Source organism: Lepisosteus oculatus, chromosome 8 (genome assembly GCF_040954835.1).
Source record: "Lepisosteus oculatus isolate fLepOcu1 chromosome 8, fLepOcu1.hap2, whole genome shotgun sequence".
In the NCBI taxonomy this organism is placed as follows: domain Eukaryota; kingdom Metazoa; phylum Chordata; class Actinopteri; order Semionotiformes; family Lepisosteidae; genus Lepisosteus; species Lepisosteus oculatus.
This window is the reverse complement of record NC_090703.1, coordinates 4,566,300-4,594,143: the sequence shown is the minus strand read 5'-3', so window position 1 is coordinate 4,594,143 and position 27,844 is coordinate 4,566,300. Positions and strand designations below refer to the sequence as shown.

Here is a 27,844-nt window from a genome sequence, read left to right as displayed (position 1 = left end):
TTTTTTTTTGTATGTAATCAATTAATATTTATAAAACAATAAAGCGTGTCAGATGAACAAAACTGCACATTCTAAGCAGGCATTGAATATTCGCAACATTATCTTACAATGAAATCAGATCAGTGTCAATCACTATTAAATCTATGTAGACTTCTTAGATGCATCTAAGAATAAAAGAGTATGATTTCATTGGTAATAAATTTAAACATAAATTCCAAACTTTCAAAAAGACATGTCTGCATACAGTAAAAGGCCTTTACTGCATTTTATTAAACCCATTAAAAGAATACCAACAAACATAGGGACAGACAATAGGTAAATGCTTAGGGTATCCCATTCAAGCATTGTTTGCTACTCAGCACTCATTCAAAAAGACTGTGTTCAAGGCAAAGTGACTGGTCACAGAGAGTGCAAAGCACTAGGTAAACAGTGTCTTGCCATTCAGGGACTAGGTTGTTAAACCCAAGCAGTAATTAAGCTCTTGCTAATTATCAGCCGTTGAAACAGATGTGTTGACTATCCTTATTAGTCAACAGCTGGGAGAGGAGAACAATTGAGGTTTCCTAAACCAACAGCCAGCTGCCTTACTGTAATTGCCTGCAATCTATAGCCTAAGTGATAAGGGAAGAGAGGTAGAGGGCATGCACAATGAAAACTGCAAAGCTGTTATTGATTACTGGAATGTAATTGGAGTTGAATCATACTTAACAGGGAGACTCAGCGCCTAGACTGCATACAGTTGCCATCTGCTAAGCGCCGCCTCACAATGTGACAAGTTCATCCGGACCAGGTGATGCCCTCATTTTATTTGCAAGTTAAAAACAAGCCAGTACCTATGATTAAAAGGTACAGAGCTTGCCTTATCCATAAACATTTAGCAGACAATTGTATGAAGATCTATGTTATGAGCAATGATATCAGGACCCAACAGAAATCTCAAACAACCCGCAAGTGCAAGAGAGAGTTATGGGTTTCCTGTGGAGGTACAGTACCAGTCTGCTGAAGACATGTCGGAGCTTGTCATCCACTATTGATACCACGGAGAGAGCTCAGAGAGGCTCAGCTCTGCATATTTTCAGAGCATCCACTCTCCACTGTGTTCCCAGCCAGCAATTAATAATGGCTTCTTCTTAAAACAACACAAGAACACACAAACAGGGTGGCAGAGCAAGAAAGTACACCGATGACTGCGAAGATATAATTGTCTTATATAATGTATTTTGAAACATGGTGACAGACCTAAACAGTACAGAGCTGGCAAGAAGTGGCAGAAAACTACCAGTGCAGCCTGTCTTCTGGGCCCCAGGCTGCTGGCGGGGAGAGCTGTGGCTGAGAGCAGTTTGCACTCTACCCCCGTAGCGGCTGTTTTGGTACACCTTCAGGTCATTTTGAAAGACACCAATGATGCTGACCTACTTGACGATGTACGAGATCTTGGCAATACATGAAGAGAAGCAAAGTGTCCTAACAAGTATTTAAGTTATTGGCATTAGTCTTCAGAAAACTGATGGAAAAGAGGTAAACATGAAGTCTTCCATCCTGTATCATAGGATGCATCATACAAGACTGTTGAATCCCATGTCAACTGCTTTTCTTTCTGCATAATGTGTTCCATTAAGCTGACAAAAATACATGGACATCTCTCCTATAATTTAGAGAAACAAACTTCTTTCATCATCAACAGGCAGTTTTCTCACTAAAGCAACTTTTAAGTATGTAAAATGGTTTTACTAAAATATAAGGTTTAAGGAATGGCAGGCTAATTTTTAAATTTTGTTAACTGATGAAGAAATGTAGCTGCAATGACCCAAGTCAATTAATCTCCTGAATATCCCCCTTTTAAAGCCACACGTTAACATGGATGTCTCTAGAAGACCCACCCAAACTCCCGTGAATACACTCTCCTGACTGAATTTTCAACAATGGCCATTTCTTATGGCCCACTTGCATCTTTTGTTGAAAGAATGGAGCCAGTCTAGCTTTTAATTGTTTCTTGTGTTATCCGAGAGTCAGCCCTGGTGTCAGGGCAGCACTTAAAGCCAGAGAGATAAACTGCACTCACAGACCAGCGGAGCACAGCCAGCACTGCCCACTGCTGCCCAGGCACCAGATAAGAGAAGCACTTGCAAAGAGCCGCAATATCAGCTTAATGGTTCTGGGGAAACAACGCATTTATATTCTGATAAGGACCGACCTTACAGGTGGAAGCAAGAGCTTAATTTTAGGCAGGGCAGCCTGTAAAACATGCAACATTGTTAAAGGCTCTTTTACGTGAAATAAAAGACTACCTAGAAATCAGTCACAATTGCTTGAAAGCTCAAGTCTCACAGTAAAAAGCAACAGACCTCCAGTTACCCTGACAGATCGCTGGAGCAAACATACGGAGTGAGATAAGGAGAAGGTGCAGGACAGGTGGCTACAGTACTTCCTCTTTTGGAAAGAGCAACAGGACAGAAGAGTGCAGAAACTCAAGAAACAAAACGTTTGAAATAAAACTCATTTAAAAAGAAAATCCATTCAACATAAAAGCTAAACGAGTATCTAGGTGATGCGGTAAGTAGCACTGTCTTTCCACAGTCCCAGATTTGAAGCTGCCCTTTTCTGTATGGAGTTTTCATTTTCCCCCTGGGTTCACGTGGTTCTGCTCCAGGCCCTGCAGTTTCCATCCAAGCACATGTGATCTACGTTAATGGGCACCTGCAACTTGTCTGTATGTGAGTGATGATGCCAGGCCATAGCAGTGGACTGGCCTTCCATCCAGTCTGTGTACCCGCCTCGCAACACTCTGCTTTCTGGGATAGACTCTGGCTCAATGTGACCCTCTATAGATAAAGCAGTTACTAACAATGGATGCACTTGTTTCTGCTTTCCTAAAGCTGACTGACAGATGAGCATGGTATGTACCTTTATATCATTTTAGTTAGAAAAAACACATTGCTTAACTTTTACTTCTCACTGATTGCCAAATGAAAGCTGTCTGTCATCAAAACAAACAACAGATTGTATCGGTGCACAGCTGAGCTATGGTGTGTCAAAGTATTAGCTGCGCCACTTCGGTTTACTTCAAAGCATTGAAGTTTCAGGTATGCTGAGCATTTGTGAAAGTGGTATTTGTAAATGGAAAAGATGGGGACTTGCCTGGAAAGGCGTATCTATGTTTTCCCTTCCAAAGCAGCAAGTCACATAGGTGTGCTATTCACACACTGCACAGACCTTAGTATTACGAAGATTACAATGGAATGAATGCCCCTCCAGTTAGCAAAAAATACAAGAGAGGTCAGCCTCCCAAAATAAATATGTACTTTTCTCGAATGGAGAGGTGCGGTGAACTTCAAACTCGGTCACAGTGATCACATTCATTTCTCCACATCTGTCACACATTTTCTTTTGCAAGAAGCAAATCTTTTAGGAGGTCTGGCCAGCTTCCCTTCAGAAATCCCTTGCTCCCTTTCCTTGCTCCATGGCACTGGAGTGTCCAAAGTACAGGAGATGATGGTGCTCGACAAATCTGAACTCTAGCCCAGAGGCAGGCGGAACAGCCAGTGCAGCTTTTTATTTTTTTTCTGCAAATCCCACTGGGAGATAAGAATATATACAGATGGTCAGGCTGACAGCTGACAGCAACCTTCAGGTGGTCACAGTGCTTGTTGCCTGACACTGGCCATTTTCACAGCCGATTAAACAGCTTCAGAATGGGACTGGGATGATTTTGCATAGGAAACAGGAATTTGTTAATGAGGGGGGTGTCAGGTGCCAGGGTCTTACTCTGACCTGGTCTTCCCAATCCTCACCCCTACACCAGTTTGCACACTACCAACAAACAGAGGACAATTAAAACCGTTTTGTTTTTACAAGGAGGACAAATAACTCTGCAAAAACATTTCTGGAGCGAATTTACCCAACATAGATTCTGTATAAATGCTCATTAACAGACACTGCGATGTGAGTTTCTATTTATCGTGTATCCAGAGTACTGAAAAATGTGCATTGTTATTAAGTTAGGAAATAGTTTTATGTTTCAAAATCAATAAAAATGTGCCCTTGTGCAGGGCTTGCTGTATGGAAGCACCACCTGCCAGTGCACATCAATTAACAATTGTAACTCATTAAATAGAGGAGATTTCATGAGCAAATGATAAGCAGAAACCCACTCACCTGGCAACATGGGTGGGCAAGAGAGTTACTGAGGCAACAGGTAAGGTCCTGTGTTAATGTTTCACTGCCGAAAGAATGGGGGAATGAGGGTGAGGATAAAAGCTCTCTCTCACTGCCAGCCTTCAAACAAGCTGCAATTAATCACAATAAAATATTGACAAACACAGACCTGCTTACGAAATGCTGAGGGTGAAGCTGACAGGCTCTGCATTTAGGTAATTAATTGCAGAAAGGCACTAATCTGTCTTTTAACTGTTAGAGCCACACTATTAAACATTAAAGATTTGCCGAATTCCTGGCTTAAAAAGGTATTAATTGAATCACAGCACACTGCTTTGATCAATTCAGACATGCCCACACACCAAGACAAAAATCAATATCTAAACTGTGGTATAATAAATTGAAAGCAATAAAAGTATTGAATTGAATCGTAAGGCCCAGCTCAAATTAATATTTATTAATATAAAATTTTGAAATGTATGCTTTTATATTTATGCATAGATGGATTTCAAATAAGAAAAACATATTTCTAACAACTCCGTATTTACGGTACTGTCAAATGTTTAAAATACATAATGTAATGAATTTTCTTATTTCAGATAGTTGATAGTTGCATTTAAAAATGTGTCCCGATTTAAGTGCCTAAATACTCTTGTGCAGCGGACCCTATAACATATTCTTGAGAGATATTGAGACATCTACACCAGGGCAATAGACAAAGGATTTTAAATAATCAACAGACATACTCAGATCTCACTGAGAGCTAGGGACCCCCACAACTAGGTTAAATCATAGCAGAGATATACATCTCAAATCACAATATTTTAAGACCTCTAATCACAGTACAATTGAAGGTTTTATAGGAATTCCATCAAAACGTTCTGTTCATTTTATTCTCTCAGATCAGGAAGGTTGTTAAAGTAGAAAAAGAGTCAAACACATTTAAATTGAACAGGATAGATTCCATTCCATTCTTAATTCAGAACTATAATCTCAGCAGAACAGACTCCAAGTGACAAAATACTTTTTTCTACACGTCAAGTATCACGCTAAACTCCCAGAGACCGTTATATTGATTTACAGACTGTTACCAATGTCTGCGCTTCGCTGACATAAGTCTTACCAAATTTCCAACAGGTGGGCAAAGAGCAAGGAACTGAGAAGCTAGAGCTCACCTTTCTAATGCAAGACATTAGGAATTTCACCGCTAGCTTTACTAAAATGTAGAAATCAAAAGACCTAAATCAGATTCACAAAGAAGTATTAATAATTCAGCACTGCTGACAATGAAACAGTATCGAGAGGAAGATAAACACTCCCCCCACACACATCTGTCCTATCTCTGACTATATACTACTTAGCTGTAGCAGAGTGTATTAGGCTGCTCCTAACCTAAAGTGCTCCGTTCTACTCAGGAATGGGAAAAAGGAGAACAGTTAAAAATCATGCGATCTCTGCCAGGACTTCTACCATCAACAGGTGCCAACTAGTTAGGAACAGCTTGATCAAAATCAAGATCAAAACAGTACAGAGCAGGGTGATGTCAAAGCCTTAAAGGTTGTGCAAAAGAAGAAAAAAAAAAGAATCAATGATTAACTCAATTAAAAACACCGTAGCTTGCTTTCTTCTCTGTTTTTCCTGCAAGGCAAAGGCAGGGAATGGCCACGTCCAGTCAGACAGAGCAAAAGCTGGAGAGTAAATACAAGCGGTTCAGGGATGAAGCCACAAACACACACAACTCCGAATAACCTCGGCCATGGGGATTCAACGTCCTCTCCCCTCTGTTCGCATTCAAAACACACCTGCAGGCTCAGAATCGCACAGTGGCCAACATTCCGGGACGGAAGACGAGCTGTTTGCAAAGTTCCCTTTAGAAATAATTCCAAGCAGTTCTCAGAGAATCCGGCGAGTTCAATGGTAAACATGTCTTGAGGGAGGCTGGGTATTTCAGGAGTGAATGCCAACTGCTTTTCCCAACTCCAGACCTTGCAGTATCATAATTAGTGCAAAAATAAAAAGCACTGATATCCAAGGTCAGACTGGCATGTGTCAATTTAGTGTATCCCTACATCTTGGGTTCCATATTTTAATAAAAATGCATTGAACTATCGAATAGCTATTAATAATTACGGAATGAATTAGTCATAAAAATCAATTTACTCCTAAAACAATTTTCACAAAGACCCTCCAAAATGCACTTCTTTAGAGTGGAAGCAGAGCAGAGCTGCAGCTCCAATTTAGGAAATTGCCACGTTGATGACGTACTCTTGCAGTGTTCAAAATGTAGCACACATTCACCAAGCTGCACAGATGTTGGGTTCTTTTTACTAAACACCTTTTCAATAATGATTTCACTCTATTCTGAGATCAATAACTTGCAATGGAAGTAAAACAGAAGTTCTCAATCTCATGACTATCACTTCAAAAATGGGCCTTACTTGTCTTCTCCAATGCAGCTCTAATGGAATTTCCTTTGATAAAATATTATTTCCAAAGTTTTTTTTTTTATTTCACAGCACAAAATTTGATTTTAAATGATTTTTGTTGCTTTGCATGACATGAAAGGACAATGTTGTGAAACATGCAGTCTACAGTGACCAATAAAGAAAACAGCTTGAAAGTAAGCGATTAGGTGTTGGGTGAATTCATGAAAAAGGAAAAGGACTGAGGTTCTTTAATAAAGCACTCTGTATTTCTCTGGCAGTCAAATGACATACAATATTACCCTCATCTGAAATGTGAAGCCTTGATTGTGAAACACTACAAAAGTGCAATGTGCAGTTCAGCTCTATGACAATCAATGCCTGGGTGGTATACTGTGGGTGAGACGTCCACTCTAACACTGGGTTTCCACTAAACCCAAATGATGACTCAGAAACAGACAGGGAGAGGAAATCGTTATAAAGCTCTGAGACCCAAAAGCGATTTTAACAAAGTGAAAAAAATACATAAAAGCAGCATTTTTATAAGTGTGGCCTTGGAAGTCATAATAAAGAAAATAATAATCCTTAAATTTAGTTAATTCTAGCCACTCAGTTAAAGATTTTAACCCCTTACAAGGAAAGAATGCTAATCAAAGCTAATAGCGGGTATCTTCGGTTTCTTTCAGTGTGATACCTTATTCATCTTCAGATTGTTTTGTGGATCTGTACTCAGTACTGTAGACTAATTTTACAACAGCTGTTCCCATTTCATTTTAAATTAAAAAACGTAGCTCTGTAATCCCAAGAGTCAATCTATAATTAAGGGGATTTAAAGGGAAACCAAGTGCTACATTAATAACAAAATTTAATATCATTCTTAATAAGCCATCAAAAGGACTTGCTAAGAAATAAAGAAGTGCACAAATATTACTAGCCTCCCTAAACCTCACAATCTGACTGGACTTTTTTTCTCTGCCAGTGAACCATGATTTTTAACATTAAGAATTTATGATCAATCAGAATAAGATCTAATTAACATTGGGATATTCCAAGTCACGTGCTGGCTAATTGTTACTTTTGCTCTCGGCTGATTACTAAATTAAAACTTTAATATTTGTATGCCTACTGATTGGCATTTAATTGTGTTACCTAGATGGCTGTTCTGCAGAGGTGAGTTTGAATGTTGTGTGCTACTGTTCATTTCTCCTTGTCAGCCAAAGCATTATCTTCAAATCCACCAGCAAATGTTTGTTGGAGGGAATTTAAGGTTGTTACTAACATACAGGCTTGTATAAATACAAATGCAGACATGCATACATGTGCGTGCTAGAACACAAGTCCTACAAGATTATATAGAGAAGCATGCCTTGGCATTGGGATGCTACTGACGTCCTCCACTGGCGTTTTGAAACATATTTGAACACCATGCAATGTTATTAAAAAACAGGGGTTTAATAAACTTCCTGGGACAGATCCATGAAGGCCTTTGTATAAAAGGGCATTCAGACATCTGCTTGGCAGAGAAAGTCAAATCAGACCAAAAAAAATGCCCGTTTTTACAATGTGCTTGTTCTTGTTGCATAGCAGTTAAGACAGATCCCACTACAGGGAAAAACAGGAAAAAAATGTCTTTCTTTCCCCAGTGATTCACAAAGGACAGACGGGGAGATGGATATGTAGTCCATTTAATGAGGTGTTGCAGTTAGTGCAAACCATTACAAAAGGCCCTGCAGGAAAGGATTACTTCAAACCAGCACATGAAACAAACCAAACAGAGATCTGGGCTGGGCAGGTTGTAAAACTCACAACAAGTGAAAGAAGGCCAAAATAAAATTCCTTTACTGTACAAACCTAGGACAGAAATTAATTTTGACGCACATTATAAGCTGTTTTATGCTATAAAGCAGTTTTAAATAAATAAATAATGTAATGTAATTCTCAATTTGCAATCAATCTAAAACAAAAAAAGGACTGGCAGATAATTTTTGAAATACTGATATTTCAGCAAAGGCTGTGAAGCCAGATGCACAGAATGACTGCCAGGCTCATGCTACAATGTTTCTAAGCTGCTACATATAGTTTGGTGTGTGTTGTGAAATACCATAAGTGCTCGATGAGAGTTTTCTATTGTCCAAGCCCAGAGAAAAAAACAGATATTTGTAGATTGCACACAGATTGATTATACAGCAATTCCCATATAGGCATTACACTATTTCAAAGTAATTAACATCATTTAAAAATATCCTTACATTCCATATAAGTCATGGCAGATAATTTTTAAACTCTTATCCAGAAAACACAGCATACACGTTTTCAAACTCATTTCATGTTTATATCCATATATATATATATGTTCACATATCATCATATACAAGAGATGAAGCTTTAAATTTGGAACATTTTCACATTTCTGAAGCGTCTTATTTGCTACTTGTTACAAAAAGGTTTTGCCACAAAAGAATTGCTAAGTTTACTCTGTGCAAGATCCAACCGGTAGAAGGATGCAACTTATTAACCAAACTCCCAGCTTTGACATCTTTCTGTGGACTATTTACTCTGTCCTATCAGACTGTTGATCAGGCATCAGTTTTATAGCTCTACATTAAGTGATTGGGCTTGGGTTCATCTGATAAATGCTAAAAATCAAACAGGCTTCTGTTTACCTCCTACCTCTTTCAAGGGTTTTGTCTGGCATTACTGCCTGTTCTTGCAGATCTAATTTCAAATCCTGTCAAATGCGGGGACACCAGTACGGTTGGTCAACACTTTTCATTGCCGCAACTCACACACTGACGGGGGCAGAGCGGGCAGAGTTCTGTAGTGTCTTCGCATTTAGGTAAATATCACGAGACGCTGACCTGTATTCCTGAAACATCCCATGCGGATGTAAGCAACAAGTTAACCTGCAGGTGACGTTACATGAAACAGAACCAGACGTGGGGAAAAAATAAAAACAAAACAAAAACGCCTTAAGAACCAGCAAAGAAAAAATTTAAGGAAGCATGCTATGGCTTTTCCCGTTTTTCAAATAAATAAATAAAGCCCTGGCAGAAGGGTGCTGTATCTGTGTTTAAAGAAGGAGTTGTTGGCAAACACCCCGGTGTACTTGTGCTGAAATGTACACAGCTGATGTATGCATCACACAGCCGAGTAGGTACCAAGGGCTCATAACCTTAATTTGCCAGGATCTTGGTTGGAGATTTACCTTCAGAGCACGTTCCTGATTGTTTTCGGCAGTCAGATGTCTCATGTTGTTTGCTGAAGTCTGGCTCTGCTCTTTCAGATGATGAAGATCCTGCTCTAAGCGTTTGCACTGTGGAAAAGGGAAAGAATCACTTTGAATATATTAGCACAAAATTTTCCTCGGCCGAAGCCGCTGAAGAGCTCTGCGTTTAACTTGTCCAAATATATGCATGCTTGGGTAGTTACCCAGCCACCTTCTCCCTCTGGTGAGGCCTTTTCGGCAAGGGCCTTAATAAAAGTCTCCGAGAGCCAAGGGCGATGCGGCGGGGGAATTTAACACAATACAAGCGAGCTGCCCAGTGAAACAGAATAGACCAGGTCAGAAAACCATTTCTCAATACATTTCCTTAGAGACATATTCAATAACTGAGCTTTAACATAACAGAAGTCTAATGTGAGAATATGTCGGAATATTTTCTTCTTTTTTTTCCCAAAGTGAGCAGTACATAATGTCTACACAATAACTAGGGATGTTTATTTCTGTGACAGGTTAACTTTCCATTTTGTGCTGCTGTGCACTCCCAATAGCAGCTTTGATCCACAATAAACAATAAACAGCAAGCGAGAATTTGAAATAAAAGGAGGCACAGTGCTTGGCACTATGGCTCTGTCTTGAAAGAATGTTTTCACAGTGTTTTTCCAGGCTAGCATGATTTCAGGGATGTTCAGTCAGGCCCAAGCTGAGATGCTACTGGAACATACCTATACTGCACACAGTTGGGTGTTTTTCAGATCACAGTGGTATACATTTGCTGTTATTGTAAGTATAATGCTTTATACTGATCCATATGTGCCCTTACTGGCACAGCCTTGATTTTCACATTCCTAGACTCAAGGACACTTACCAGGAATGTAAACTATCGCCATTACTGACAGTAACAATTTTTCAACGTTCAAACCCCTGTCCTGAAATGCCAGGCAAACATCCCTCCAACCAGGACATCGCTCAAGTCCTTCCTCTGCAGACAAAAATAACACTATGTTCTTCCAGACAAAATACAAAAGCCCTCTTTAGTGTCAATGTGAGTTATGGATTTAAGGCAGCAGATGTTTGGAAGCACTTGAGAAAATGTATTTAAATCAGAGCGAAGCTTTAATTTACACACAGTAATTTACAGACACACTGTTTAAAACTGCAGCAGTGCAATAAAGGCCATTTACACGGCAAGTCACACAAAGAGCTAGTCTGAGCTTTTAACAAAGAAAATAATTGGGAGAAAAGCAGATTCGCAATTTTGATAAGTTGGAAGAAGTCCAGTTCAGACAGAAGTTGAATCAAAATACACATTACAACATTTTAATGAAAGCCCCAACTTTCAATGAATCAAAAAGGGTCAGGTCAGCAAAAAAAAAAAAAAACTTTTCAAATAGACAGTAAGGTAAGAAAAACTACGGCACTACAATTTCTGTAGTTTCACCATATCAATAAACCAAAGCAGCACAGTTTCTACAAAATGGCACCCTGGAATAAAATCACAAAACTAGCTGTAACCAAACGCTTCCACTGTCGTGTACATTAAGAGAAATAAAGACTGTTCCCAGCACTCATCCACCTTTTTATATTCACATCACCCTGTAGATCTCCGAGCCTTTGCTAAAACAGCAACCCTCTGCCTATTGCCTCTTGGTTAATCCCTACAAGATGAAGAAAAGGATACATGAACCGATTGGGGGTTTCAGAAATCCTTTAGGATAGAGTGTTCGCGTATTCTAGCCTCTGAAGGATTATGTGCAGACTTGCGCCATACTTTTGAAACTGCTCCAATGGACGGATTCTTTAAAAATTTGCTCCTTTATTAAAATGCACCTTTACTCTGAATTCTGGGTTAATCCCAGGGCAGTCGTACTGCTGGAAGTGAGTGACCCCGGTCTGAGCTGTTCATAGACCCAGCTCTCAGTATCCACTCGTAACTCGAGACCTCTCTCTCCACAGAGAAGACTATTTACTATGTGGCTGTTCTTCATTTTCATGTTGTCTTATTAAATGCTAAGAAAACCTAATTTCTTTACAACATTACTGCAACAGACACATAAGGCTACAGAGCAAAGTCAATTGTGTCTGTTGGAGCTGAAACTAAATGCATTAAATGTCAGGTTAGTGTTGAGTGATAGCCAAGGCCCATCCTAACAAAATAGCAACACAGCTTTCTTTTTCTTTTAATCATTTGCATGTGACATTTGTGGAAAGATGTCAGTGTTTCAAACATTTATCACCATAATTACTGTGGTAACTCTGCAGTCTGTTTACATTCTTTCTGGGTTACATATTGCTACTTTTTTTTATTTTCAGCTAAACAGGAGTGACAATGAATCATGTGGATTTCATATTTGTTCTGAATCCCCCCGATAAGATAATTACTTATAAATTCTTTGACAAGTTGTACAGGCACACTTGTTCAAAGTCATCATCATCACCATCTTCATGAAAGTAATACAGAAGGGTTCTAAAAGTTAGTTTTAGAAATAATGTGGCAGCCAGCTCTTGCTCTTTATTTCAGACGATAAGAACAGATTTAATGAAACACAGACTGTATTTCAAACTTGTATTTTATATTAAGCATCAACACTTTTTAAAATTTGACTAATAGGGTTAAGACAATAACAAAGTTGTAATCTTAAATATGAATATAAGACAGGTTACAAAAGAAATTAAGGAATTTGGCTACTTTAGGCCATTCAGCTATTCCTCGTTTCAGAACTGATTCAAGGATCTCCACCAGCTGTTTCTTGAAAGAATTCAAGGTATCTGCTTCAACAACATGGCTGGGGTGTTTGTTCCAGACATCTACAAACCATTGTGTGACAAATTCAAAGAGAAAAGAGCATTCAAACAGTTTTTTGAATTAGTTGTTTGCCCGTTGACTGCTGAGAAACTGCAAGTGTCGGGGCCAGAGACATGTAGCTGCAGAACTGCATCTGTAGGAACGGTGGTATTGTACCTCATGGACACCTGCTGACTAGACAGTTAGGGAGAGCAGACGATAACCTCTCAACCATTTTATGTGGGGACAAAATTGTGTGGAGTTAAACAAAAAAGCAAAGATAAAAGTCTGATACACTGTTAAAGGAGGGTGTCTTGAATTGCATCAGGCTCCTGATATTTGCATTTTGATTGAAATGACTTTCTATGGAAATACAGAGTTTTTTTTTTTGGTTCCTGTGGAAAAGATGGCCCTGCACAGCACGTTCTACATGTAGGTGCATTTGAGTGGTCTGTTCAGCAGTCATAGTGAATACAGTGTTCTCTTTATTCTCTCCCCGGCTAATGCATCCCCGTTCGCTCTGATTGAGCTAAACCTGCAATCTGAAAGGATCTAGGCTGACAACCAACAGAGACAACAACAGGAAGAAACTCCAGTATAAATATTCCTAGTTCTCACAGTCAATCCAATTGCAGAAATATCGTGCTTAATAAAGGCAGTTTCTAGGTTTGTGGCCCCCTATCTCGACGAATCAGCTAAAGCTTGTTTACCTTTTCACTGTCATTCTGTTTATTTTCCAAAACATGGGTTTATAATTAAACCCCTCACAACGCTGGACTGCAGAGGGCAAGAAGCACCCCCTCACCTCTTACACTGCAATATAATTAAAAGTAAAACCTGTGAAGTGATTCTACTATAACAGTCTATATAAACAAGGCAACGTCTTAATATCTAATTTGACACTGAGCTAACTGTGTCAATTATAACAACTTTTTTGTTATAATAGAAATTGTGGTGTATTTATAGTTGAATTCGGCATATTTTTCAAAGTATTGAAGCCTGAAAAAAGCTTAGTTCATTAAAAAGCTGAATACACTGTCCTTTATGCTTACTGCTAATGACTCTACAGCTGCTGCCTTAAAATAGTCCATACCTTGATTACATTAACAGTTCCTCATTTTTTCACATTCTGGGGCACAACTCCTAACTGTACAGAAATTTGAAATGCACTCACATAACAAAACTACAGTTAAACACCACCCAGATTAAAAATACTTCTTATGCACTTCAGATTAGTATTTCTAGATTTGTCTCATTTTTCTCTTCTTTCCCAAATGTAAATACCTCATACACACTCCCAGGGTCAGGGCTGCTTTTCATCTACAATAACAAAGGGGACAGGAGTTCAGCTCCTGGCAATGTAATAATCCCTGGGTTCGCAAGAACACAGGTGAGACAGACAGTAAGCTTTCGAAGGATGGAGGAACACAGATAGATCAGTCCAGTGACATCTATTAAAGGGGATCTCCTCTACTTTCTTCAAATAACAGTGGTTGTAAAACAGGCACAAGCTAGTCATAAAGTAATATAGGGTCTGTTTACCAACAAAGATATCTAGGCAAATACAGACCCAGGAATGTGGGGGCTAACGATGAGGTACAATCTCTGGGTGTCAATATTTAGCTGCATACTTGTTTGTTTTCATTCAATTGAAAATATGTATGCAAGAAAGATATATCAAATATTTGAGGTTTATTCAGCAATATTTGTTTTCACGCATGTAGAAAGTAGTTTGCCTATTTACTCAGTAATCTAATAAATGATTTAAGACTAAATATATAGACTTACCACACTTAATAGACTGATAATAGAAAGCATCTTTAAAAAAAGGAAAAAGAGTCAATATTTAAAGGAAATGGTTTCCGTTTTTTTAAGAAGCACAAAGGTTTCTGTCCCAGTTCAGAATGCAGCGATAGGTGTGCTCTTCACTTGCTTTCTGACTTAAAAGTGCAGACTAAGATCAACATATTCCCTGTATGATATGTCATCTATGCACACAGAGTTTAAGTGAGTGGGTAAACATGCCCAAGATTAGGAAAAAAACAAACAGAAAACATCAGAACTGAGAGATTCATCTGCTACAGGTGAGTAGGGAAATCATTAGGAAACCTGTGATGTTTTTCCAAGAGGTACTGTATTTGCACTCTAACAGTATATAAAGCTGCAGGTCCTGGATAGCACTGTTAGCTGATAACATTCAAAGCCATCAAAGGGAGTAAGTCCCATAAGGCCAACATTTATTTTAATAAAAAAGTCTAAGTATACGCAGCTGGCTTTAATACCTTCTATATTCCAGGCAAACACTTTAGGTTTAAACACAGAGGCAAATTTCTTAAGTTTAAAATTCAAGAACTGATTTAAGGAGAATGTTTTACAGAGAGATTCTGTCCTGTGTATATTTATTTTGTATTATGTAACATACGCATACAATATGTTTGCATTTACCCCCACACACATATACATTCTAGTCTGCCCTAAATACACAGCTAATGTTTTTGCTGCTGTGATGTAAGGAAATGCATGGATTGTTTCACCAAAGGTGATACTTTTTTATTTTTATATTTTCCCTACTGCTAATCACTTGTATCAATATTTCTTTTTCAGTGGTTTACTAGGCCCCTTAAGCAATGATAGGTGGGTTAAGAGTTATATGAAACCAGGCCCACAGTCAGAAAGGGGCCAATGTGTCTAACAGAGGCATCTTTAGAGCCTAGTGGTCTATAGAAGTGGACTAATGAAACTTGGTGCATTCACACTTGGTCTTTCTTGCACAAATCCAGACTTATAATCACAGCACTGAATGCAACTGAATGAGCTTTGTGTTTCTACAGCCTCAACAGTAGTGAGCTTCATCCTGACACCTTGAGTTAAAGAATATGGACTGACAACAGGACATGAGCCAGCAGTGTTTCTGAGCGAGGGCCCCAGATCTCCGCTCCCTGCCTCACCCGGGCCAGGGCGGCGTCCCGCTCCTCGATCACAGCGCTCATCTCCTCGGCGGTGATCCTGCTCCTCCGGTCCCGCGCCTTGTGCAGCCTGTCCGCCATCACCGCGCCGCTCCTCTCGATCGTCAGGGCGCAGGCGGCGCCGTTCACCCGGTTCAGGAGCTCCTGCAAGTCCTGCAGGGAAGAAGGACAGGCGCGCGGTCACAATGCTCCTGTGCTTCCACACCCAGGGACTGGATCAACTCGTATTCTGTATATCAACTCATGGCAGGGCTGCATCATTTGCTATGAACCAGAAAGCTGTAAACTCCAACTCAAGCTAACTACACTTCAGAATGAACAAGAGCTGCCCTGTGCTCTGGATTTTCTCCTGTTTATCTGCAGTAGTGACTCCTGTTTACTTTGAAAGCCTGAGCTCCGCTGAACTACAACTAAAAACTTGAAATGAAAGACGTTAATGCCCTTATAACATGTTTGCTGCGCGATAATGCATGCACTGATTATTTGCTTTGAAGTGTTTTAATGATGTTATGAGTAAACATGGCTTATTACTAAGAAGTTAATTTCTTTGACACGAAGGCTGTCATGTCCATGGGGTTGTTTTGCTTGCTGTTGGTTGCTAGCTTGGTGCAATTCCCAAGGGACTCATATCCATGATTTTAAAAAATAATAACACGATGGCCTTAACGTTGTTTTCAGTACTGTGGGAATGATGTATCTAATTAGCTTGTCAATCTGATCTCTCCCACCCTCGTTTTCCATTTTAGAGCCCCCCACTTGATTTTACTTAAGCCCGTATAATAAAAACAGTGACACGCCAAAACCTCCGAAGAGAACGGCTTACCATGTCATTTTCTTCAGGGTTAATATTTTCCAGCCTACAGAGAGAAAAAAGGGACACAGAGAGCTAGATCAGTTGCCTTTCCTTTGCACAGCAAAATGAGATCACTTCTCAAATCTTTCGCACCTCAAGTAATTGCAGTCTTCCAGTCTTTGGAGTCGATCATGACACCAAACATATTAAAGTGCCACCTGCTCAGCTGTAGCCTCCAATAATGCCCGATATCTTCCACACTGACGGTGGACTGTTAAGTTATTAATGTTTACTGCTATATATGACTACAGGGATCAATTGTTCATATGTGCCGAGATGTGGGAACAGTGGGCTGCCCTGGAATCATTTGTACTCTTCCCACATTAGTTTCCTCCTCAGAAGACAACTGTAATTACGCTGGAGGTATATTGAAATTGCCAGTTTTTCTCCCCGCCAGACTGTCTCACCAAGCATCATTCTGTCAGAAAGTGTGTGGAAAAAAGGTTTCTTACTTTTTGTGCACTTATTATGTACATGATAACCCCTGAAACACACACGGGCAACCAAAGGAACCGACAAATCTACGATAAGCCCATATTTAACGGGAACATAAGGAACACTGAACAAGTACTTCACATTTTTATGATGGATACGTTTAACAAAAAATCCATCTTAAGAAATCACTGTAGGATTATTGCACGCCATGTGTGAAAACTCATCTCATTAAGAAACTGAAAGATATATATATGAAGCTCTACTCAAAACATGCTGTCCACTATATAATATCCCATATTATTGAAAGGGAAAAGCATAGGTGCTCACAGTTTATAGCAAATACACAAAATAATAATGGAATACTGTAATAATGGAAACAGAGAGGCAATATGTGTGTGTTATATTTCTTTTAGGTATTAAGTACAATGTACGTGAAATATTTTCTGTTTGTGGAAAACGCAGGCATGGGCAGATTAAGGTATATGGAAATGTGAAGGAAGAAACATCAACAGGTTACCAATAAAAAGTCCTTAAGTACAATATACTCTGATTACTACCACAATCGACTGTGTGCATATCTACAATTAGCACCTGCGGATTCTAACCTGTTTCATTTATTTCCATTTATACAGCTGGAAGAGTTTGGGAAAAGTACCTGCACAAGGCTACAACAGCCATATCTCATCTGGGATTTGAACCCACAGCTTTCCAGTTACAAATCCGGAAAATACGGACCACCATATACAGCAATAGTCGGAAGACAGTCAGGAAACTTGCAGCGCCTTTTATGGAGGAAAGTCAGGGAAAATACCCAAACTACACTGCAAATCCCAGCAGCTGGTAGTGAGGACCCAGAAGGAGATTCTGTTAAATGTAAGGACTCCGTGCTGCAGGACTGAAGTCCTGGAACAAAGACAGAAACTGTTCATATTGTCCAAGGCACCTTATGGCGTGAACCATACTTTTCATGGTATTGCAAATTAGGTAAGATGCGATAAATAACCAAATATAGTAGGATATACTCCATATATCTTATTTTTGTGATGGTTTTCAACCATGCTTTCCTAACGTTTTGGCTGTGTGTGCAGTTCTTGAATATATTCTGTTGATCTCTGCTACGTACTGCACCTTGAAACTGTGAATTTAATTAAATACCATTGAACAAAAAATACTGCAAATGGATATATGACGCAGCCAGAATTCAAAAGCAATACAAAATTGCCCACTCCCCTAAAAAATATATATATTCCCTTCATAATCTGAGTAAGCATGCAGCAAGTACAGACTCAATAACCTGGAAACAGGTGTACCAGCCATAATTGAATCAAAGCTTTCGTGAATGAAATGGGCGAAGAGGCAGTCTTCTCAGCTACAGGGTATGTGGATCAACGGACTGAGTCTCGCCTCTTCTACTCTATAAAGCACGTCAGTGAGAGGCCAGTAGGTACCAACTTCATAAGAGAAATGTGGATTTTCAAATGCAACTTAGCATTTCTGTAAGCACTTATGCTTATTTCTATTATTTATTTGCTTAGCAGAAGCTAAGCATGATCATATAAAATCTTAAAATATAAAAAAAACTCTCTCAAGTTAGAGAGACATGAATTTTTTCAGCCCAAGACCCCTTGCAGATTACTTCCTTTCATAATCTCCTCCAATGTGATGGTTATGCGCTATTCATATTTTAACACATCAGCATGTACTGTGCCACAGGCAGCCACAGGAAAAACAATTCTTGGTTTCGTTTACAAAGGCATTATAGGGATCACCTCCCATTATAAACGCACATACTCAATCATAGAGTGCTTTGAGTGTGACCTTATGAGAAAAGGTTTATGACATGCTTTTCCATATTCCAGGAAAGATAATGTGTTTTGCATGGCTATCAATTACCATATTGTAAGGAGGAAAATTGGTACTTGGTGGAATATCTGCAGGGAGAATTGTGGCTTTTATATTACCCCCCAAAGCAACTGTATATTGGCACATTCCCAAATTCCAAAAATACACTCAACAGAATTAAATGTATAAAAAATATTTTAAAAGGCTTTGAAAGGTGATAAAATATATTTTTTCTAAAATCCTACATTTTATCTGAAATCCTATTGAGCAAAAAAACAAGAATTTCTGACTTTTTTGTTTAAAATCAATAAATAAGTCTGTTTACCTTATAGCAATATCCGTAAATTCTGATGTTTGGTAATCTTTTTTGAAAAAAAAAAGAAAAACCTACTTGTTAAGTTCGAAGCTTTTTTTACCGAGTGATGTTCGTTTCACAATGCCAGGGCTTATTGAAAAATCGATTTTTTCCAACGAAAGTTTTATTCCCTTAAGTAAAAATTTAATTACTTCTAAACTGAACGGGCAAATATTGCCTGCTACCCTTTCAGTGCGGACAATACAGCTTTCATTTTAAAGGTCTTGCTTCTTAAGAGTCCCCCAAAAATCACATTAATTAGCCCGAGTTCAGACAGGGTGGTAAATATCTAGTGGGCTCAAGGACTTGATTGATTTCCTATACAGTGCAACTCTTGACTGACAACCTTGTACTCAGGGCGAACAGAGTCTTTTATGAAATGTCACACCCCTCTGAATTATTCCCGAACCAGTCGATATTGGATTCTTTTTTCCATGCCCCGCTCCATTCATTCACCTTGTCCTCTGCCTGAAGAACAAAGCAGTTTCCTAAGTGATGGAAAATAAACAATGTGCCTGTTGCCTCTGCAAATCATTGTAACTCCATCCCTTCCCAAAAAAAAAAAAAAAAAAAAAAAAGAAGCAACCAAGGAATTAACATATGGGCTTAGAACAGATTCCACAAGAGAGAAAGCAAATGGAAACCCTTTCACAGGCTGGAGTCTCCCTTTTCAAACTTCTGTGTTTCCCGTATTCCCTAAAACCAACAAGCACGGTGAGTGCAAGCCATAAATAACAGCGACACAATGCCGCACATACTCCGTGGCCGCCTGCTGCAGTCGCCTGGCACGTAGCAGGGCTTCGTCGCGCTCCTCGTTGGCCAGCCGCAGTCTGGCCATCACAGCCTGGTCCCGCTCCCTCTGGGCACAGTAGATTTCCTCCACCAACGCTGGCGATGAAAAGAAAAACAAGCTTATTATTCTGTAACTCAAAGAGGCTGCAGCTGGTCCCATACAATAACTGCGCTAAGCTCCTATATAATTACATCTCTGCTAATGCAAGAAGCCGCAAGAAAGTATTATCTTAAAAAAAAAAAACTTTGACTTGTGAAAGAGTCACAGTGACAGAAACAACCTTGATTATTTAGTACACCTCTTAAATTAAACAGAGAAATGTCTTCCAAGCACTTCTCTTTAGTGAGTGACAATAACCTTCTCACACTAATATCTAAAAGGTAACCGTTTAAAAAAAAAACAGAATATCAGATGGTCTGACAAAAATCATTTTGCCAAGCGCTGCATTTTTGCTTGATAAAGGTATGGCATTTCACTGATTTAAGTATTTTGCATCCTAACAAAAGACAAAAAACAAACCCAGTAATTCCGAAATAGCTCTTAAACAGCAGCAGAAATGCAATGTTTATCATCTAAAGACAAGCCGAAGTTCTGTGACTTGAAAATAAAAAGATGAAGAGATGTGTACTTTATGATTTGAATTCCTCACTGGTTTTCCAGTGGTGCTGTGTCTACAGTACAACAGCGGCTGATAAGATTATGTATTGGATCCCTACATCCTTTCCTGATGTGAGACCTGAGGATGACAGTAATGAGTTCCAACTTGTAAATATACAAAATACCTAATATTCAGTGCTAAATCCACGCAAGACCAAAAATACTCCACGACTGCACATATAGCAAAATAGCTTAATGATAAACATGAGCCTGTGAGCGACAGTGAGCTATTACAAAGTTCACTAAGGAAATCAATAATGCATTTTAGTTGGAATTTGCTCATTAAACACCCCCAGTAGTAATGCAAATTATATTAAAATGAGGAAGGCAAATATATGCGCTTTAGTTTTATTAAATGTACAATTGACTGCTAATTGCATTCCGTATATGTCTTGTGTTTTATTTTAATTATCAGATTGAGCTTTTATCTGGAAAAAAAGTCGTTAGAAAAATTGCTCTTGCCTAGTACAAAATTTCAATATTTGTTCAGCAAAGGTTCACAGTAGTTAAATTACATTAACAAATATGATTAGTTACTATGTGAGCCAACTCTGTTAAGATACTCAGGTTATAAGTAAAACAAATTGGTGTGTGTTTACCATATTATTTGGATATCTCCATTCTTAAATAAGATTGGCAAACATACTGTAATTCATTGTCGAATAAACAATGCTTTATTACCGTTTTAACACTCAGATTTATTAAGCAAGCTAATTGCAGCTAATTCTAAGACTGCCAGAGACAAGTTAAAATAAAGAAGAAGTAGGAGCACAAATCTGAATAGGAAAAGAGCTACATATTTGGACTTTTCTTATGAAAAACTCATCTCCTCTCCGGTATGGAGTACACGTCGGACAACCTCAGGCTAAACCAGACTACTTGTCTTCTGTGAAAAAACGAAAGTTTTTTCTGTGTTTGCCATTAACATTAGGGCCTTCTCTGTAAATACCATGAGATAAAATTGAGAAGGTAAATACTTCTCTTTTTTTAAAATGTTGATAAATCACGTTACACAGATGACAGCCTAAAGGTTACTTAGCTATGAGATATGCAAATCACACAGTGCCTGTGCCCACACAGCTAACAGAGCTATTAAAAACAGTTTCCCCTTACCTTGACTGGGAAATGTTTTAATAACAATACTATTACATACATCTACAAAATAGGAGGAATATACCAAAAGTAGTTTAAATTCTAAAACATTTTAACATGTTTTCTCCAGATTTACCAGATTTCAACATTAATTAAACTTTAGACTGTCTTTGTTTTTTAAACCTCTCTTAGCTAGAAGAACAAGTTCTGAACTATGCTTAATTGCCAAAAAGAAAAATCACCTGAACCTTGGATAGTTATATTTTCTTTTTAACATTAAAAAAATTACAGTAAAACATTGTTTTTAAAACAAATTAAAAATAGAAATTTTTGCACCATAAAATGATGCATTTAAGAAATTCAAGAAAAGATTTAAAGTTAGAATTTGAGGATCTGAATTCATTCTATGCACTGCAGTAACCTCTGATCTATTTAGCGGTAGTATCAGTTGGGTAAATAATGAAAACTGGTGAATATCACCATACAAAAAAAAACAGAGGGGGAGCTTGGTTACTTTACATAATCTAAAACAATAAGTGATGTTTAATCTCCTGGCTGGAAGGCAACAGCTTTGACAATTATTATTCACTCTTTTCCTTGTTTGATCAGGACCACAGAAAACAAACAGCCTCTTTGTCGCTGGACTGACGTGGTGTTAACAATCTATTTAATTCCCCAATCAGTATGAATCCAGGTAGAGCCCTCACTAATACCAGGACCAGGATCTTAAAACCACCAACTTCCACGAGCAGTTCCAAAGCGCTATCAAAATTTTAAAAAAAATATGACCCACAATCATGCTCTTCCCTTTGTAAATACAACTAATCTTTATTAAACTATGGGCTACAGAAACAGCGTGCTCTGTTCTTCTGGCCTTCTGGTGCTGCGATTAGACCCACCTCCAGCCTTTTCCGCCACAAGGGCCTCTATCAGCGATTCCTGGAGCTCTGCGTCTACCTGCCTTGTCTCCACCTCCTTTTCCTTCATGGCAAGCTTGTCCTGAAGCTGAAATTTCAGGGAGGGAATAGGATTGTGAGCTTGCTTCCTGTCTCTCCTGTTCTCTCTGCATCAAAGATGACAGAAATGCATTTACACTGTAACACTGAAAACCAACACATCCAATCACGGAGAATAACTAAGCCTATTTCAGTTGTCAAAAGAGTTCGCCCCCAGCATGAAACCTGTAGCACACCACTCAGAATGGCTGGGAAATACCCTCCAGAAATCACAACCCAATGAGGCCTTCTGGTTACCCCTGAAACAGACTGATACATATGTGCCCCATGTTTCTTTTCAATGTTTTTGCAGCAGAAGAAAACTCTGCTCCCAGTTTCTTTACCACATAATCAAAGGCATTATAAAAAGTCACCAGTAAATCTCTCTTAGAAGTTATATTTTACAAGTGACAAATTATTGATTTAACCTTTTTTCAAATATTTTTCTCCACCGAGTTTCATTTTTTTCAAAACATGTTTCAGAAGAGCCCTATGCAGCTTTCTCAGGACTGCCAGGAAAAACACCATCTAGCAATATGTGAAGAAGTTAGGGGTTAGGGATTCGGAGGCTTTCTTTCGACATCTTGCAAAACCAGCATCTAGCACAATTATTTATTTGACATATATCGCGGACCTCCATGCATCTCCCCATAATTGAAGAAGATCCACTGGTTAAGCAGAGAATGCAAACTGATAAGAATTAAAGGATAAATAGGTTATATATTAAATACATTACACTGCTCTCACAGAAAAATAATTAAATTCTCTGTGTTGACAGTTTTCATTACTATTTTATACAACCACAGTAATGTTATAAGGTGCACCAAAATTGAAGCAGCAGCCAAGATTTGGTATGTTGTATGCAAGCGTGTTAATCTAAAAAGTCAAGGGCAAAGTTGTCACGACTCACTCCTACTGGGTTCAAACACAACCTTGGCCCTGAAGATGTGGTGAGCTTCTATTAGGGCTTGGCTGCATCGCAAAAGATTTCCACATCAGCCAGGAGAAAACAGGACATTCTTGAGGTTAAGAGCCCACAGAGGTATTGCCATTACATTCCAAGTCTGTCTCATCGTAGTTGGTTGACAACAGCGCCCCCTATAGGGGGTTAAACTGCTGAGTAAAGTGAAGACCCCACTTCTAACACCAATGAAAAGCTGAAATGTTCCATTTAAAAAACAGGGAAAAAAAACATTTAAGTTTGTGTTTAACTTATGAAAACTACTTCTGAATCTGGATTACTCCTCAGTTCTGTCTACTTTTCCCCGTGATGTCCTGTTTGGTTTCCTAAATACTTCTCAGCTGTAATGCAGACATTACTGCTCCAAGCATCATCATCTTGTTCAATAAAGCAAAATAGAACCGACAGGACCTGCAGCAGTATTCTAGGCAACAGCAGTGTCTTTTTCCATCATAAGTGTGGAAAAACAGAATTCCAGCCAGCTCTCATGAGCTGAATCCATGGCCAGAAAGCAGGAGGACCTCTTTGTGGAGTCCAAGACAACACTGCAAACTCATCTAAGTTGTCCCTACAACCTGATGTGCATAACTGATGACAATGTCAAAGTTTTAGTGTTGCAGTATTTAGCATTTTAGTAATTTTCTAATACACATTTCTACGGTTTCTCGAAAAAACATTGCCTGGGCCCTCAAGACCGAGTATTAGACTGCATGTGAGCTTATCCAGAATACGAGTATGCAAAACACAATATTTACCTTTTTATTAAGATCCCTCATGGAATCCAGTTCTTTTAGGAGGAAAGCTATATTTTTTTCTTTATCAAGGACAGGGGCTGGCTCTAAAGAGGTTAAGAAACCTCCTGCAATTGTATCAGTTTGGTCTTCTTTCAAGCTGTTAAAGAAAAGGACAAAAACTCATTTATCCAGATTCAATATTAAACTTGAGGTAGAAGAAATCATCAGCACAAATACTCTCAGACTAGTCATTAAGCACAGGTAGTCAATTATCATATGCACAGGGGACACAAATCTGAGACTTTAAAGCACATTACACTGCCTTATTTACTCTGGAATATTAGGCAAATCATACAATTGACCTTTAAGATAATATTAAGATATTACCTCTGTGTATTACCGGGTAAATTACTTCCTTCTTGTAACCATGAATTGGATTCAGTTCTTATTAAAGTGCTGGAGGAGCACATCATAGCTTTCAAAACAGTCTCAGTTCTTGCTGATGTACTCTCACGTCAAATTACCTCTTTTAAAGAGCATCAAAGTTTTCCTGTTGTTTTATGTCTAAAATTATACATCAACGTAAAACTGACTGTGACAACTTGTGCCACAGCAGGCAGAAGATACCTAATTTGCCACCAAGTTGTGGGCCCCATTTTACAGTATTGATGCTCAAACTATGAACAAAAACACGTACACTGCTCAAGGGAAAAGCCCTCAAAGGGAATGACATTATAAAAGAAAGAGCTGAAAGTGGAAATACATGCTGTATGCTCACTAGGGTGTTAAAGCTTCCCTGATCAACCATACACTTTCTTTAAAGGAATCTGAAATTAGTTATTGGATCCTGTTGTAGACCCACTCAGTTTTGAATTTCCAGTTGTTCTGGGGCTGTGGTGTCCTGCACTGCCACATTTACAGTACGTGGGAGAAGATGAGATAGGCAGACATGCTCCTCTGGCTCATTCACCCACTGAGCCATTTGCTATTTTATACACTGCAAGCTTCCCAGGGCCTGATAGCAACAAGCCCAGCTCCGGCCGGGGGGCACTACTTCACTAACATGACTGAAATCGTGCAGGAGCCTTGCAGGTCATGGGAGGCCCTGTGCTGAAAAATGAGGCAAGCCCTGACTAGCTAATCCTAAATTACCCAAAGCGTCTCCCCCTCTTGGGAAATCCTGGTCACAGTCAGTTTGTGACATAAAAAAATCTGCTTTTTACTGCTTCGGAGGAGCACATGTTCTGCGGAGATAGATGTGTACTGCAGTGCAGGAACAACACACTGGCCCACCTATTATTTCCTTGCACGTGTACTTCTCCAGCGAAGAATGCCTAAATTTGCAAAACTAATTTCTTTCCTTGAACGCTTTAAACGATAACTGAAAAAAACTGTGGAACACCCAATTAAGCAGACACTTCCTTGTGGGTGCAAGTGGTAACATGAATCAACGTCGGTGCCAAAATATTACAGAGCGTTTGAGCCAAATTTGATTTAAATGTGTGTAAAGCACGCTACAATCTCACTCTTAAAGGAAAGGTAAAACAGAAACACATCACTCAGACTGATGCACCTGTTGTTGTATATTGTTTTGAGAGCTGGCCAGCAATTACAGATCAAACTCTCTTTACAAGCACTGTTCCCAAACATCTGTCAGCTACCAAACAAACACATTTTAATATACTCTACGTTTTATATTTCTTTCTCTAAACAAGAGCTATAGTCATACACTTTACCACACAGCATGTGTGTAAATATTTATAAAAAGAGTTTTTGGAACATAAATAACGTCTTTCTACTTCAGCTACTGCAAGTGTTTCACTGATGTACTTACCAGTGAAAAATCTAAGTAGGAGATGGCTGTCTCTCACCTGTCTGCTGCCCCTTTCCCCCAGTGGGAAGGTGCAATGTGACGTCTGTAAGAGGGGACAGTGCTGTGCTCCTCTGCATCCTCGGGGCTCTGGGCAGTTTGTTTGTAATTTCTCACTTCATGGGAGTCTTCAGCAGGCACAGAACTGTCTCCACTGTCGTGTGCTTGGCTGAGGTAGTCATGTTCAGGACTCATGCCCCTATAGCCTTCCTGAAGACTAAGGGTTGCTGAAAATGGCTCTCTGTTTAAATTCCCCTGTCCATCGGACATTCTGACTGCCACAAGCTCAAGGTCTTGATAAGGCAGATATATCACAGACCCTTCCTCCTTCACCCTGGAGCGCTGGGTTTCTCTGCTGACTGGGATAAAGGAATAATAGTTATAATATTTGATGTGAAGGAAGAAGATGTCATTATCAGGAAAACAATGTCATTGATGTTATATGATTATAGCAAGGGAAGTGAAAATTTTCCCATGCTTTTTTTTTAAAAAAAAAAGATCTTACAAACAGTTTCACATGTTCCGTTTTATTTTTCTGATCACTCTCAACCACTTAAGAAAAGTCAAAACACCATTGTGTCAGCATAAAACACAGACACTCAATATGCCAAGGAAGAAAACAAACATGCCCTCTGTAAATATGTCGGTTGAGAAACATGCCTGAAAGACCTGGTGTGCAGCAAACACAAGTGTCTTATTCTTTGGCAAACTTTCTAAGACCTTTCTGAGCTGCTAATTTGGGGTGGACACATTTTTGGCTCTCTGCATTACAACTGACATGTCTGAAACAGGGCCAGCTACACATGTACTGTACTTATTATAAAACTACTGCTACTATTAACATTAATTAAAGGAATAAAATGAGTTGAACTAAATTAAAGCCAGTTTTTCTGTAGTGTTGTTTGCCTTCATTTCAAATTTGCAATGCAGATGCACTGCTGCATATTCGGAATGTTTAAAAACATTCAGTTGATGGGGAAAAAATTGTGCATCAACTGCAGAGTTTAAAATCAGCGTTGACTTTTGTCGGACTAGATTTAAAAAGAAATATATACACAGAGGTAAGTGATTTAACATGAATGCCCTCTTAAATTGTTTTGATTAAAAAATTTCCCTTTACTCGCAGTTGAAAAGCTCCAGAGGAAGACAGCATGCTTCAAACGCTTTTAAGCAGGAGATATTTACATTAATAAATGCAATCTAACACTGCATCTGAGCATTGCCACTACGACCAAATTCTCCAGCTTAGCACTGACAATTATTTTGCAAAAGGTCAGGTTTTGAACTAAAGATCAGGGAGGTCTGCCACATAGCTTTGTTGCCAGGATCTTCACTCTGGATTGTTGTGGCCAGTTATTAGCATTCTCCATACGCTCACCAGAGCAAACAAGAAATTCAACCATGAATAATAAAATGAAATGCAGTTATATAACCCCTTTGTTGTTTGGCAAATATGGGACTTTTTAGATACTTTGTTCCTAAACCTGGGTTACTACTTTCATTTTTTTTTCTTCTCACAATGCTGACTGGCTAAGTATGTGCGTGTTTAAACTGGCTTTTCCATCGCAACTGTAGGGGCTCCTGTTTAATCTGACCATAGATTTCCCATTTCCTATGAGTAAGACAAGGTGATCTCTAGATTCTCCTTCAAATAAATCTGAGATTAGAAATCTTCCGCAAAAGACACTTCTGGCAGACCCCAAAAAGC

At 38.9% G+C, this 27,844-nt stretch overlaps 1 protein-coding gene across 3 annotated transcripts in view; it reads right to left on the bottom strand.

The window, feature by feature from the left end:
• The window catches only part of mipol1 (mirror-image polydactyly 1), a 72,428-nt gene that overhangs the window by 19,942 nt on the left and 24,642 nt on the right, over positions 1-27,844 (bottom strand). For all 3 annotated transcript variants that reach the window (XM_015350581.2, XM_015350582.2, XM_015350583.2), the window contains 7 exons: positions 26,138-26,495; positions 24,288-24,423; positions 22,476-22,581; positions 19,793-19,922; positions 16,373-16,406; positions 15,532-15,702; positions 9,784-9,891 (listed from right to left, as the gene is read on the bottom strand). In XM_015350581.2, coding sequence (XP_015206067.2) covers positions 9,784-9,891; positions 15,532-15,702; positions 16,373-16,406; positions 19,793-19,922; positions 22,476-22,581; positions 24,288-24,423; positions 26,138-26,495 — 1,043 coding nt within the window. The remainder of the gene's footprint in view (positions 1-9,783; positions 9,892-15,531; positions 15,703-16,372; positions 16,407-19,792; positions 19,923-22,475; positions 22,582-24,287; positions 24,424-26,137; positions 26,496-27,844) is intronic.